The sequence below is a fragment of the Fringilla coelebs genome (genome assembly GCF_963513975.1).
Source record: "Fringilla coelebs genome assembly, chromosome: 6".
Classification (NCBI taxonomy): domain Eukaryota; kingdom Metazoa; phylum Chordata; class Aves; order Passeriformes; family Fringillidae; genus Fringilla; species Fringilla coelebs.
The window spans coordinates 45,800,614-45,815,119 of NC_140034.1; the positions used below are offsets into that span (position 1 = coordinate 45,800,614).

The following is a 14,506-nucleotide window of genomic DNA, read 5'->3' on the forward strand; positions in this document are numbered from 1 at the left end:
ACAAAAATGCAGATCTTGTCTCAAAGTGTAGCTACATTCATAAAACTCAAATTCAGTTCTCTCAGCCTCTAAGCTGGTAGTGGCCTTCTGATACAGTATCCCTGGATTGCTGCCAACTGCATGAACAGAGGTCAGTGTAGGAAGGAAGCAAAGAAACAGTGTTGTGCATTCTATTTTGCAAAGGCCATTATTGTGGTTTTAAAAGCTAAGATTTTAAGGCCATGTGAAAGCTAGTGAGATTAGATTTGTCAGGCTTCCTTATCTACCCCCAGTGAACATCTCAAGGACTAAACTGTTTTCCTGACCCCTCTTGCTGGTAGCGGGCTCAATAACAGTGTAGTACACTGGCTTTTAAGTACGCTGAGTTAGATTGAAAAGCAAGTGCTGTTCTTTAACTTATGTTCCAGTCTAGAGCTGGAAGCTGCTGCCTGAGAACCAAAAGGTCTTAAATTACTTTCTTGCCTTATTTCTTTTCAGAGGGGTGTGTGGTAGTTATCTATGAGTGAGGAAAACCAAAACTTCTGTGTTCAAATGCTAGGGAGGTGATACACAGAAATTTGGAAATAGTAATTGTTTCTTAATAGTACTCATTGTTAATCAGCTCTTAATTTCTTTTTTAGCCAAATAACTAATAAATTTTTCAGGAAAGGCAAGTAGCCTTTGAAATGCCCACTGTGCTCAAAACCTGCTGACATGTATTGTGAATCCTTCCTGTTTCTGCTGACTTGATTTGCAGCACTTGCAAATGTTCCCAAAAGCATTTGAAAATGAGCTGAGTTAAAAGAAATGATTGTGTATTGCAATAAAGATAACACAACATGTGACATTTCCTTCTGCTCTTGTTCGGATGTTTGCTTGGGACTGGGGGAAGCTGTACTATTTTGGCACATACTTAAGCAATGAGACTTGTAAGTAATGTTTAAAATAGAACCTTCAGAACTCTCCATAAATGTGACATGGAAGGGAGTAGAATAGTTAAAATTTCAATAAGAATCAGGGTCACAGACTTCTTTAAAACACAGCTGGAGTTAGACAACTACTGTGAGACCTTTGAAGTGCTCTTTTTTCAAATTGCTCAGATAATTAAAGAATAAAAATTTTTAAAACCCCTGATATTCTGTTATTGCTGGGATCTAATAAGATTTTGAAGAGCTGTAGGAACTCTAACTTATAATTTATAAATTTTGCCTGAGAACTCTCACATTTCCTTCACTTCTGTATACAAAGAACAGGTGCTTTTGAAAGCAGTCAGTGTAGCATTTTTCTGTCTTCGGAAAAGGTGTTTCAGGTACTGATTTTACAATATTTTTCTTTGATACCTCGTGGTGGAGAAGGAAGCTGCTTGTTAGTAGCATCTATCAAAAGCGTAGCTTCTATCAAAAATTCTTCAAATACCCTGAGATCCAAGGACCTTGCTACTTTTAGCTCTTTAAATACTGGGATCCTGGAAGGATATAATGTTTTAAATAGCTGTGTCCTAAACCTAAAAAAGGAATTGCTAAACTCTGACAGATAGTTTGTTGTGAAAGTTGATGGGCTTCAAAGTATACATATTTTCATCCCTTGTGTACTTCGTTAAGCAATTGGGTTGCAGCATTCTGTACTACCCCTTCCTTTCTGGTATCACAAAGTCAACACCAGTCATTTGAGAATATAAGAGATTAGATTTAATACTTTTGTATATTGCTGACGGATTGTACACTAACAGGCAGCTGCAGTTCAGCCTCTTGGCCTGCTGGGAATTCAGTTGGGGTTGGAGATTGGTTGGGGTGTCTTCACTTCTGGTGAAGTTCATGTGAAAGCTACTTTCTGATGTCTTTTGGTGTATCTGAGTCTCAGAGAAGCAACTCATGCTATTAATGCTATCCAATACCATAGTAAGTCCCCAGTTATGTAGAGCTTGGCCACTAGAGTTAGACTGACTAAAATGGATTCAGCTTATTTAGTGCCCCCTTCTGTGAGTCACAATAGTATCTGCTAATGGTAATGAGCATCACCTGTTCCTTTCATTGGTCCCCTAGAATAGCTGGCTTGTTGGGAGTTAGAGTGGTTTTTGTTGCTAGGTAATGTAAAGACCCACTGGTTTATTCACTGATTATTTCTTTTCCTTCTGGATCTTATGTAGATGACCAATTAAAATAAAATCTTGAGTTTCTACAACTCTTCCTAAGCAGCTGAAAAAATACTAGAAAACTAAAGCTGTCACTGCCTTTCCTGTGTTTTATTTCTGGGGTTTTTTTCCTTGCCTCTCCTAAGGAAAGGTATCTTTGATCTGGGATATGGTGGGATAGGAAGAAGCTTATGCTCTTGAGTGCCATTTCATTGGGAAAATAGTATAACAGGAAGTATTTATGCAGAATATTCCATTGTTGCTTACATCATAGTTTGGAGGTCACAGCAGATAAGCAGACATAGTTGAGTATCTTCTCTTTCCTCTGGCTATATTGCTTCCAAAGAAGGGAAAAAAAATATTTCTCACTGGATGTTTTACTCTGGTTCTTTTGACAGTAATTTGGATGTCTAGGAGAACAAAATTCCCTATATTTGTTTGCTGACTCAGCAGGAAAAGAACCTTATGGCAAACTGTAAAAGTGACTTGAAGAAAACATGTCTTTACATAGCTTTCTGCAGAGCTGGCTGTTGTCAGAGGATGCTCACAGGACCCAGTACAGCAGAATTTCACTGCCATGGGTATCTTCAGTGCTGCCTTCTGTATGGAAGTAAAATGTGACATATATTGCCTTCTGTAGTATGGACCTGAAGATGACTCCTCTTTGCACAACATAAAAATAGCTTTTAAGGTGAAGCTTTTTGTTGGCAACTGATGCCAACAGTGTCTGTGCCGGTTAAAATCAACGTGTGCCTAAAAACCCAAATTAGAAGGGTATTATTGTCTGCATTAAAATAGCAGTGGTTTGCTTAAATTGATCTCAGTTGAAATAAGATTAAATAGAAGTATTTTTTAGGGTCAAAATAGAAAGCAACCCCCAAAATGCATATTTGCAGTCTGTAAACATAACTTTTTAGTATTGTGTACTTCAGTGGGCCAGTATGCTTTCTGTTGGTTCACTGTTACATGTCTTCACACACAGATGATAGTCTTAAGTCCTTCACTAACTATAAGTTAGTAGTCATAAGGTTTCCTTGGTTTTTATCCAGTCTGTACAATGTAGTGTGAAATCCAGGGGAACTGTAGATTCATGTAGCCTGGTAAATTTAATATGCTCTGTATCAGTTCATGAGAAGGAAGGAGCAACTTCTGTACTATTAAGATTCTTTTTTAACTTCAGATTTATGTAATAGGCAGCTAAATATCAAATTAAAAGGTAGTTTAGAGCTTTTATTGGCAAGAGCAATGAGTAAGGGATACCTTATTGAAGCTGTAGTATATGCAGTGCTGTTCTGGCTGAGCTTGCCTGTCACTAAGGAATACACACTTGATGTGACAGATGAGTTCTTCCAGGCCCAGAATGCTGAGGTGAAGGAGCTTATATAGTCTTTTAGGCAGCAGTATATATCAGAATTTTGCTACCCAGTGGTCAGTATTTGCCTGATTTACTGGATACCTGTTTATTTCCTGATTTGAGGTAGGGAGGGAATGTAACACAGAAAGTGTTATGTTCATATGTAGCTCTTCCCTTCAGGAAAAGCAATGGTCTCCTGATGAACTGGAAGCTGCACTGCTCCATATTGCTTCTGCAAGCTTCTAAAATCAGCAGTACTGAACATATGGCCAAACCTATTTGAAGTGCATTTTTCTTCTGAAACTAGAACACTTGTGAATACTTTCATTTTACAAAAATTGAAAATTCTCATGGTAATCTCATTTCATGTGTTTCTTGGAGTCCTTGGGATAGACCATTGTCACCCGATCTTTGTAAAACAACTTGCTGGTTTTTTTTTTTGTTGCTACTGAGTTCTCTACAGTGGTGCACTTGGAAAAGTATGTTAACACCTTTACTGAGATAAAGGTTTGATTATTGATTTAAGAGAAGAATGTGTACGGAAGACAGAAATGTTCTTAACTGAAACAGCAAAATGAAAATGGAGCGAACATGGATGTGCTGCCTCTTAGTAAAAACATACTCCAAAGACACTGCAGGATACTTCAAGGACTAGCTGACAGCATTATTTCCTGACTATCCTTTAGGACATAGATAATGGTAGATGGAATTATCACTAAGGAACCAAGGTAAAAGCTCAACATAGACTTAATTGTTGTCTGTTTCGTTGTTTTTCAGGTGACAAGGCTCTAGATGGTTACAGTAAGAAAAAGTATGTCTGCAAACTGCTCTTCATTTTTCTGCTGGGGCATGACATTGACTTTGGTCACATGGAGGCTGTAAACCTGCTCAGTTCCAATAGATATACAGAGAAACAAATTGTGAGTAACTTGAGCTCTAAAAAAGATAAACTGGTCTGTCTAATATCCTGCCTCAGTTGTGGAGTCTGTAAAGAATTTTGCTTCATTCCCCCCGCCCTGGCTTAAAGCCTTATTTTGGCTCTAGGAATGATTCTGAAATCTAAACAGCTTTGTGCACAGGGAGTCTTGAACTAGTTGCAAAAAATGTGCATTCTGCATAAAATTATTACTCTTGTTAAGAAACTGCCTTGAGTCTTGCATTAAAAGATAAGGAACCTTTTAATTTTCTGAATGTCTCTTTTTCCATCTCTCTAGGCAAAGCTGTCTTTATCAGGTGCATGTAACTTATTAGTATTTGAATAATAAACCAAAATCTTGATTGGTCCCCATTCATCTAAAACAATCTTGAGTATATGCCAGAATAGACTGACAAAACACTTAAAACCAGATAATTAGGGTAACACTTGAACTTACTAGTTTTGCTTAATTCACTCAATCTTTCTAGCCTTCGCTCTAAATGCCCATATGGTATTGGAGAGAAGTGTATGTGTCAAAGAAAACATATTTCCTGTTAATGCCACAATAAATGAAGTCAGCTCAAATAGATGTTCCATGTTGTGACTCACAGGGCTATCTGTTCATCTCCGTGCTGGTGAACTCCAACAGCGAGCTCATTCGCCTGATAAACAATGCCATCAAGAACGACCTGGCCAGCCGGAACCCCACCTTCATGGGCCTCGCTCTGCACTGCATTGCCAATGTGGGCAGCCGGGAGATGGCAGAAGCATTTGCTGGAGAAATTCCCAAAATTCTTGTGGCTGGGTAGGTGTGACAGGCCTCTTTCAAATAGAATACCAACAAACTTTTCAGCAACTCGGTTCCATTGCAGCACCTTAATCTGTGCTTGGGCTCTGCAGCCCTGGGCTTGCAGTGATAATGACAGTTCCAGTACCTGCAGGTGCTTTCACTTGCCTGCGTGTGGAGTTGCTTGTAAGGAGTGTTAAGACTATAGAGTGAAGATTAAGAGTTTTCATGTCTTGAATAGGCTTGTACAGCCTTGTTGTGATCTGATTTTTGTTTTGGATAAATCTGTGGTATTGAATACCACATGAATATGTTTTACTTTTCTTACCTCTCCTGATGAAAAAAGAAATAAGTGAACCTAAATAGATGTTTATGCTACAAATTTTGTTATAAACTGAAGTTCTTATGTAAATGTACTGACTTCATAAGGAACATGATAATATTGATTTGTGAGTTTTCTTTCTTCATCTACTAACCATGTAAAGAGCAATTCATGTAAATGGCAAATAGTCACCACCAACTTTCTTATTTTGGTATTGCTGAAAGTTTCTAAACAGACCTGGCAAATGTCTGAAACTCTAGTTAAGTCAATGTAAAGTTGGACCTGTGGTTGTAGGGCTAATTTATTTTGAAACTTAAAATGTCCAAGCGCAAACAGTGTATTTAAACTCTAGGGATATGAAATGTTTTAAAATATGCATGGATCTTTTTATAACAAGTAACTGTCTTACATTAATATAAAAAGTGACATATGGTGTAAGAACTGTATTCTAAATGTCAGGCCACTGCCATTGCCAGGTGCTGTTCTCCATGTAGCATAGAGGAGACAATACTGCAGTGATGAGTCATGGGGTTTTAATAAGATAGCCTTAAAAAATTCTGAAAATTTTATTTGGGGTCACTAATTGCAAACAGAGCAGCACCTGCAGGTCAGTGTTTAAACTTCGAGCTGCGTTTGTTTTCTGAGATCACTCTTCAGGGTCTCATTCCTTCTGCATTTCTAAGATAATATATAGGAAACATGTTTGTGTGCCTGTCCTGTCTAAGTGACCTGGGCAGAATGAGCATTGTCGGTTACATTTGCCAGTTCAGTGTAGCTCTCTTGGCTTAAATATAAATTAGAGCCAGGGGAGGAATAGGTTTGTGGTTTTTAACTGAGGTACAACTTGATCTCATGGAAAACTGATACATTTATCAAGAATAGCTGGGCTGAATTTCTACTGGGGATACAGAGGTTTCTGAACATTTAACCAAGACTGCACTTTATAAGTTGCCTCTTAAAACTCTTACTGGTAGTGCTCTGTACATTTTATAGCTGTTGTCTGTGCATCACACAAAATGCTTAATCAACAACTTTGTGAAAAGGAGTTCACTGAACTAGAATAGTTGCTTGCCACTCTTAAAATAGTCCATTTCTGTACCAGCAGCAGGGATGGCAAGGTGAATAGATGTGTGGGTTTTGTGCTTGTTGACAGCCACCTTACATTCTAGCTGTAGGTGCTGAAGCTGTTGAGTAGTTCATGATTTCTATCTGACATGCAGGACCTATCAGTAGATCCAGCTTTGGTCACATTCACAAGGTAGTATATCTGAACTGTCTGATTTCAGTCAGCCTGGAAGAAGCTTGTTCTTTTGATCAGAAGAGATGAACTTTCAATTCTCATATAAGATGTGAAATGTCACTCCAATTTGTAAAGAATCATTACATATGTCTTGTAGCCTCTATAATAGTTGAAAACTTGACTAAGTAAACTTACTGGAAAAATTAAGAGCAAATACTTCATCATAAGAAGACTTCAGTGACCTTCTGTTGAAAAGATGCAGCCTGGCCAGGGATGCTGAGTCAGTGTGAAATCTGGCATAAAGCTGTCCTGCAGGTATTGCTGTGCCTTAACCACTGTATTTTAAATCAGTATGTATGTCTTGCAGAGACACTATGGATAGTGTGAAGCAAAGTGCTGCTTTGTGCTTGCTGCGTTTGTACAGAACTTCTCCTGACCTTGTTCCCATGGGAGACTGGACATCTCGAGTGGTGCATCTCCTCAATGACCAGCACTTGGTAAATCAGCCTCTTAATGCTTCTGGAGCCTAGTGTGTAAAGAGAATGAAGTGACTTCTGCTATTAAATACACAATTTATTTCTTCTTGAGTCTTTCAAGCAAGTGGCTTGCTGTTGTCTTCAGACTTTGAGAAAAAAAATGGAAAGAGTTGCCCTTTTTATTTGCTGTATTTTTTAATTTTTAATAAAGCTTTTTTTTACCTTTTACATACTATTCTCATATCTACAGTGGAAAGTTCTTCTTTTCCTCTGGCTGTAAATTAATTAATCTTACATCTTGTTACACTAAGTCACATTGCATAGGTGTAATATTAATTGCCCTAGGCCTTTTAAGAATAGATCTGCACTACAGATTCAAGACTTGATTTGTCATTGTTTAGACATCCTTGTCCTGTGGCGTCCGTGTCATTCTTACTTTGATGCTTAAAAACCCTCTTGCTTGAGAAAAGAATACCCTGGTTTTTTCCCTCAGTCCAGTTACTTTATGAAAATAAAGCTGTTAATACCTGTGCTTCAACAGTAATGAGTGCTTTAGTCTGCAGTAGTAATATCCAGTGCTTGTGTTATACAAAGCCCTCCCCTCATGTTGGGTTGTAAGAATTCTTTCCTGAATGATCTGCTGCATTGAATTTCTTCTGCTCATGCTTCTCTTGTATAATAAGACAATTTGTGTCCAGGCTTAATTTTAATACAGCTCTCTTATTTTAGATGTACTATCCAAACATGAGACAAAGCTAATACAAAAAATAGCATAAAATGCTCTACAAGCATGGCAGTATCATGCTGTTGAAAATTCTGTTGGATTCTGCATGTGTGTAATTAGTCTACCTGCTAGCCAAATAAGAGTTGTTTTATTGTAGGGCTTTGTAATGGGGATAAACATTTTTTTGTATATTAAAAACAATTGAATTGAAAGGTGTTAATGTGCAGTGTCCTAAACTGATCTAAAATTGAACATGAGTTTTTTTGTGGTTTGTTTTGTTTTTTCCTAGGGTGTGGTTACTGCAGCTACAAGTCTGATCACCACTTTGGCACAGAAGAACCCAGAAGAGTTTAAGACTTCAGTCTCCTTGGCAGTGTCTAGATTAAGCAGAGTGAGTCCAATGATGACCCTGATAATACTTCACTGTCGATTAATTTACTCAGCTTTCTAGATCAGGTTCACTTCCTGTTCAGCTTTCTAGGGTCAGATTAGTTTACTGTACCATGAAATGTGAAGATGATTCAGTGTCATTTCATGTGGGTGCTTCAGGTAACCTCTTTAAATGCTTGTTGCTTACCAGGACAGAAAGCTGTATTGGCTTGCCCAGACTTTCTTGGTTTAATCCCTGCTGTGCTCCAAGCAGTAATCCTCACTTTGCTGCTGTAATACCAAAGAATAGTTGGATCAAAGACTGATTTTACAGACTTCACACAAACCCCTCAAAAATACACACTGTAGCTTTAACTTTATCTAAGCTTCTCACAAGGGTAATTGCCTTCCTATTCCTTCTTTTGAGCTGCTGCTAACTTAATAATCATAAGCATCTGATATTCTGTAAATGATGTAGGGAGTTAGGCAGGGGCAGGGAGGAGCGGGGAGACATGTCTGTAAGTTAACATTTCTGTGCTGGAAAACTGATGTCACTATTCTGTTTGATTTTGTTTTCCCCCTCCTTTTGGAAGGTTTGCAAGACAAGGGAGGCTGCTACTTCACAAAAGTGTTTTACACCCAGTTTTATGCAGTCTTATACCCAAATTACTTGTTTACTTTCTTCTCAAATATGAAGATTTTTTTCTAATACTTAAAAGCAAGGGGGTGCTGAGGGAAGTGAAAGGCTGTTCTGTAATGGAGCAGTAAAAATTAGGTAGAATTATTTTGAGCAAAGCTAGTGCCAAACTCATGGTTACCCTAGAATAAAAGGGGTAAAATAAATCTATGAAGAGGGGCAATCTAATCTAATCCTTATCACATTTCATTATGCATATAAACCTCTTCTGTGAATGCCGTCTCTGTTTCGCTTTGCTGTATGTTTGTTACTGAAGGTGTTAGTTGATCCTTCTGCTTTAGGTCAGTCTGTCATAGCATCTTGTACTTGAATTGCAGGCTCACCTGTCAGCAGCCACCAGACTGTTGGCTGAATCTGTGAATTGTTAGAACAGAGAAAGTCAAACTTGGTTAAACATTTTGATGTTACAGGATGGTTGTCTTCATTCTTTAAAAAAGCAAGTAGGCTTTCAGAAGAGGCTTTCCAGGCTACTGTATCTACAAAACTGGATTTCCATTGGTAGCATTTACTGTGGTGTACTTACAGTATGGCAGCTTGCACCTAGTTAATCCACTGAACTAGACTTTGCTAGTGACACAGTTTTTTTAGCTTCTCTCAGAGGTGACCTACAGTGTCTTTTGGGTCCTTTTCATGTTTGTGAATCAATTAACTTTAGCAGTTGATGTGCTGGCTGTTTGTTTTACAGATTGTAACTTCTGCATCAACAGACCTTCAGGACTACACATACTACTTTGTTCCTGCTCCCTGGCTATCTGTGAAACTTTTGAGGCTGTTACAGTGCTATCCACCTCCAGGTAATGCACACATCACACCACTGGTCATCTCTCTTATGCAGTACACTGGTGCTAAAGAGCTACTGCACTGCAGTGTTACCAAAGCTTGGAGTGCAAGCACATTGTCTTAAGGCAAAGATAACTGAAGTTTGTACTCTTGAGTGTTTCTGGTAGCTCTAAGCTACTTGGCCTTTTGAGTTATGTTGTGTTTAAGAAAATGTCTAACAGTGTGCATCGTACAAATCATTGGCAGCTGCCATTTTAAACATTCGTTAATACTATCAACTGTATTAAAGCCTCCAACTATGTTGTAGTACAGATTATTTGCCTTTTGTTCTCACCCAAATAGAACTGTGACTTAAAATTCTTTTCTCACATGTGTGGTGGGGAGTGTAAATGTTTTTAATGTCTCAGAATAAATTAGTTAATTTAGATTTAGCCAGGGGAAAACCTAAGGTAGGGATTAGGGTTTGGAGCAAAACGAAGTTGTCCAACGGCTCATTCTTCTCCAGAAGACCCTGCGGTACGTGGCCGTCTGACAGAATGCCTGGAAACCATCCTCAACAAAGCACAGGAGCCACCAAAGTCAAAGAAAGTGCAACACTCAAATGCAAAGAATGCTGTCCTGTTTGAGGCAATAAGCTTAATTATACATCATGACAGGTGAGCTGGGACAACACTTCTGTTATCAGAGGGGCTTTTAAAGTGAAAAGATGGGGCTGTGTCTTGAACAGTTAATCAGATTTTAATGGGGGAGGGAGTGAAGGGGAAAAGAACACAAAATTGCTTGCTAGATTGGAACACAGCCACAGCAATGTAACTGAACAGTGTTGATGAGCTGTGTAGCTTTGGGTTTTGCTGCTTCTTTATTTGATGTTTTGTATTGACTCCACTGCTCTAATCCAACAGAGATTATTTGCTCACAGTATCTGAATTTGCATTTCACTAGCAAAGCATTTTAGCAAACACTTTGAAGCATTTTAAGAAATCTCCACTGCAGAAATAGTATTCTGAATTGAGTGTTCTCAAACCTGTTGCTTTTAACCCTTTCACTTTCTCTCCTGTTCTGTGCAGTGAGCCAAACCTACTAGTCCGTGCCTGTAACCAGCTAGGTCAGTTCTTGCAGCACCGAGAAACTAATTTGCGTTACCTAGCACTGGAAAGCATGTGCACGCTTGCCAGCTCTGAATTCTCACATGAGGCTGTGAAAACACACATAGAAACAGTTATCAATGCGTTGAAGGTAAATATTGAAGTGTGTGGTCTGGTTTGAGTGTTGTCTTCTCCCCTGCCTCAGTGCCCTCTCCCCCACTGCCCCAAGCTCCCTGTCCCAAATTAAGTTAATAATACTTAGGAATCAAATAAGTTATTCTTTGAAGTCTACCTTAGTTTTTTTACCTCAATGCAGCAAAATCTTGCTGTGCTGACAATTACAATGGTCAGCTTTTGTTGATTTTTGCACCTTGCTGGTATCTGCTCAAGTGTAGGCTGAAGATGCATAATTGTTTAAAAATGTGGAATTTCAAAATTGAGAATGCTGAGAAAACAGTTTTATCACTGTCTTGCTGGTATTGGACACTGTTCCTTTGCTGTAATAGCTTATGGGGAGTGGTAGAGCAGATCAGCTTGCACTACAGAATTGTAAAGACCAGAAACCAGAAAGACACAATCCCATGACATGTTTTTGTGACAAAGCAGAATTCAAAAGAGTAAGACTGATTTGCATCTAAATTTACTTGCATACTTGGATGTTTAAATGCTTTGTTTTCTTCAAAGTTTGTGCTGTAGCATATTAATACATTTGTCTAAGTTCAAAATATGTATTTTTTCTAGCTGGACTTCAGTTGTTACAAGGCATGCTTGACACTAAACCTGCAGGTAGCTAAATGCTCATTGGCCTGGTAACAATTTAAGCCAGTTATTGGTGCATTTATGGTTACTGGTACCAGTTAGTGCATAGTGGCCACAAATTCACCCACCCTACTCTCTGTAACACTGTTCTGTACAAACTCCTGCATTTTTCAGCACCTGCACAGATTTGAATAAGTATGCTACAGAAACAAAACCTGACGATTTGAATTTTTGTGATAGTATTTAAAAGCAGGAAACTGTCTGAGTCTCCACCGAGCTTTTCCTAGGTGACTGAAAGTGAGAAATGGTATAAGAAACTCACAGCTTAAATAAAGGTTATATCTGAGTTCATTCTGCATCTGAAAAATTATTTAAATTCATTTTTTAAAAATTTAACTGTGTATTATACTAAGTTTCATCTTTTAAGTTGCATGTAAACAAAGATGAAATCATCTTGACCTTTGACTCTCTGTCTTTTTGCAGACTGAGAGAGATGTGAGTGTACGACAAAGAGCTGTAGATCTCCTGTATGCAATGTGTGACCGAAGCAATGCCCAGCAGATTGTGGCTGAAATGCTCAATTACCTGGAGACTGCTGATTATTCCATTAGAGAAGAAATTGTAAGCTATTGGTGTTTTTCTTAAATACTTGTTTTGTAGCTGGATTTGGTACCATAAGTATAATTTATGGATTATGATGCTGCATAGTCTATGATAGAGATTGCTTTTCATGGTGGCTTAAAAAAAAAAAAAAAACTAGAGAAAACTACTAAAACCAACAAACAAAAAACTCCTAATTTAGTAGTCCAATAGCAAAGAATTTAGGTTCACTTAATCCAGGGGGCAGGAGGGAACCTTGGAAATTTGAGACTTTGAGACCTGATCTTGGTCTCAGGACAGTGTATATAGAAAGTGAAGTGAGTTTTATACGTGAGCCACCAACACATTCTCTACATCTGAGGGTTAGGTCCTACTCTAGTCCAGTAGCTTCAAAAATTAGTGGTGAATACTTATTTGTAGGTAGAACTTTGTATGTTCTGAGAATGTTCAGTCTAAGGGTTCCCAAAACCAATACCTTGTAATCATAGAATATTAGGCCTTGTAAGAGGCCTGATATTTATCCCCTTCCTACCAGAAAAATAAAAGTTGAAATAGTCAACTTCAACTTTTTTAGGATTGTAAACAAAACTTGTACTTACAGTAGTTATTTAGCTTAGTTAGGTGCTGAAGTCCCTTGGTTGGAGAAGTGAATGTGGAATGCAGTGTTTGTTGATTTACCTCCTGTGCTGTCTGGTGGCTGTTGGCAATTTCCCCTGACTTGGCAGATAGTGAGAATTTCATTATATTCCCTTATACTGACCTGTTCTTTTAAGAGTAATAAATGCAGCTGATAATAAATTGTGTGGGGTCTCCCCTGAAGCTGATTGTTTGCTTCAGGATGCAAAAGTATGAGTATGACCTGAAGAAGTCAGCTGTGCTTTGGTGACTCTATTTGCCTCTGCTATCTTGAGTTTGCTTTTGCCTTTTTTTGAGAGGTTTCCAATTTCCTATTTGATCCTGTCTCAGTGGTATTTTAGATGGTGTTTTTATAGCAAGCAAAAAAATGTTCTATAAATTGCTCTTGATCACTTAGGTACACAATTTGAAAGTCACAAAGATACAACATATTTGAATGCATTATGGGGAAAGCAATATGTGCCTGCTGTATTCTGGCACAGCATTTCTATGTTCACCTTTCACCTTGGCTGTGGAAACAAGTGAACAAGCTCATGCATCTGAAACTGTGGCTTCTGGGCCAGTGTAGGGCATCACCAGGCGTATACAGCTCATAGTAAGAGCTAATCAACTTTCTGTGTTCTCTTTTGTGTGCTCAGGTTCTGAAGGTTGCAATTCTAGCTGAGAAGTATGCAGTGGATTATACCTGGTATGTGGATACAATCCTGAATCTGATTCGCATTGCTGGTGACTATGTCAGCGAAGAAGTGTGGTACCGAGTTATTCAGATTGTCATCAACAGGGATGATGTGCAAGGATATGCAGCAAAGACTGTTTTTGAGGTGAGAGTAACTGTTTTCAATTCGCTTTCAAAATGAGCTAAGAATTAAGCAAGCAGCATGTGACATAGCAGGGGAAATGTAAGGAGCTCTATCTGTTATCAAAAGTCCACAGTACTGCTAGATGGGTCTAAGAATGCTCTTAATCAAGTAATACTCACATTAGGGTCTTCTGTGAAATCATACCACCCATGATGTTTTTCTCATAAGTACTCTGTAGTGCCTAGATCCACAGTCTGCTCTTGGAGGAAGGTAGATGAGAAACCTGGGAATGGAAGTGGAATGGTTCTTTTTGTACATTGCATATCAATGATTATTAATGTGTTACAGGCCCTTCAAGCTCCAGCATGCCACGAGAATCTTGTAAAAGTAGGTGGCTACATCTTGGGAGAATTTGGAAATCTGATAGCAGGTGATCCAAGATCAAGGTAAAACACCTTCTAAAATACTGAATTGAAGTAGTAATGTTTTTGTAAAGAATTTAATTCCTAGCATTCCTAAAGGCTATTTAACAAATCATTCAGCTCTTGCTAATAATGCAATAATAAGGATTATCATATCTACAAAAACTAAACAACTTTTTTTTCCTTCTTTTAAGTCCCCTCATCCAGTTCAACTTGCTACATTCCAAGTTTCATCTTTGTAGTGTTCCTACCCGAGCTCTGCTTCTGTCTACTTACATCAAGTTTGTGAACCTGTTTCCAGAAATCAAAACTACAATTCAAGATGTGCTGCGCAGTGACAGTCAGCTAAAGAATGCTGATGTTGAGCTGCAGCAGAGGGCTGTTGAGTATTTGAGGCTCAGTACTATTGCTAGTACTGATATATTGGTA

At 38.4% G+C, this 14,506-nt stretch overlaps 1 protein-coding gene across 2 annotated transcripts in view; it reads left to right on the plus strand.

Annotated features, from left to right (window-relative positions):
* The window catches only part of AP2A2 (adaptor related protein complex 2 subunit alpha 2), a 44,632-nt gene that overhangs the window by 16,879 nt on the left and 13,247 nt on the right, over positions 1-14,506 (plus strand). The window contains exons 3-13 of one of the 2 annotated variants that reach the window (XM_084208808.1): positions 4,242-4,384; positions 4,992-5,185; positions 7,097-7,226; positions 8,219-8,320; positions 9,681-9,789; positions 10,281-10,431; positions 10,843-11,011; positions 12,103-12,240; positions 13,494-13,676; positions 14,004-14,101; positions 14,272-14,503. In XM_084208808.1, coding sequence (XP_084064934.1) covers positions 4,242-4,384; positions 4,992-5,185; positions 7,097-7,226; positions 8,219-8,320; positions 9,681-9,789; positions 10,281-10,431; positions 10,843-11,011; positions 12,103-12,240; positions 13,494-13,676; positions 14,004-14,101; positions 14,272-14,503 — 1,649 coding nt within the window. The remainder of the gene's footprint in view (positions 1-4,241; positions 4,385-4,991; positions 5,186-7,096; positions 7,227-8,218; positions 8,321-9,680; positions 9,790-10,280; positions 10,432-10,842; positions 11,012-12,102; positions 12,241-13,493; positions 13,677-14,003; positions 14,102-14,271; positions 14,504-14,506) is intronic. The other variant, XM_084208809.1, reaches the window with a different exon arrangement.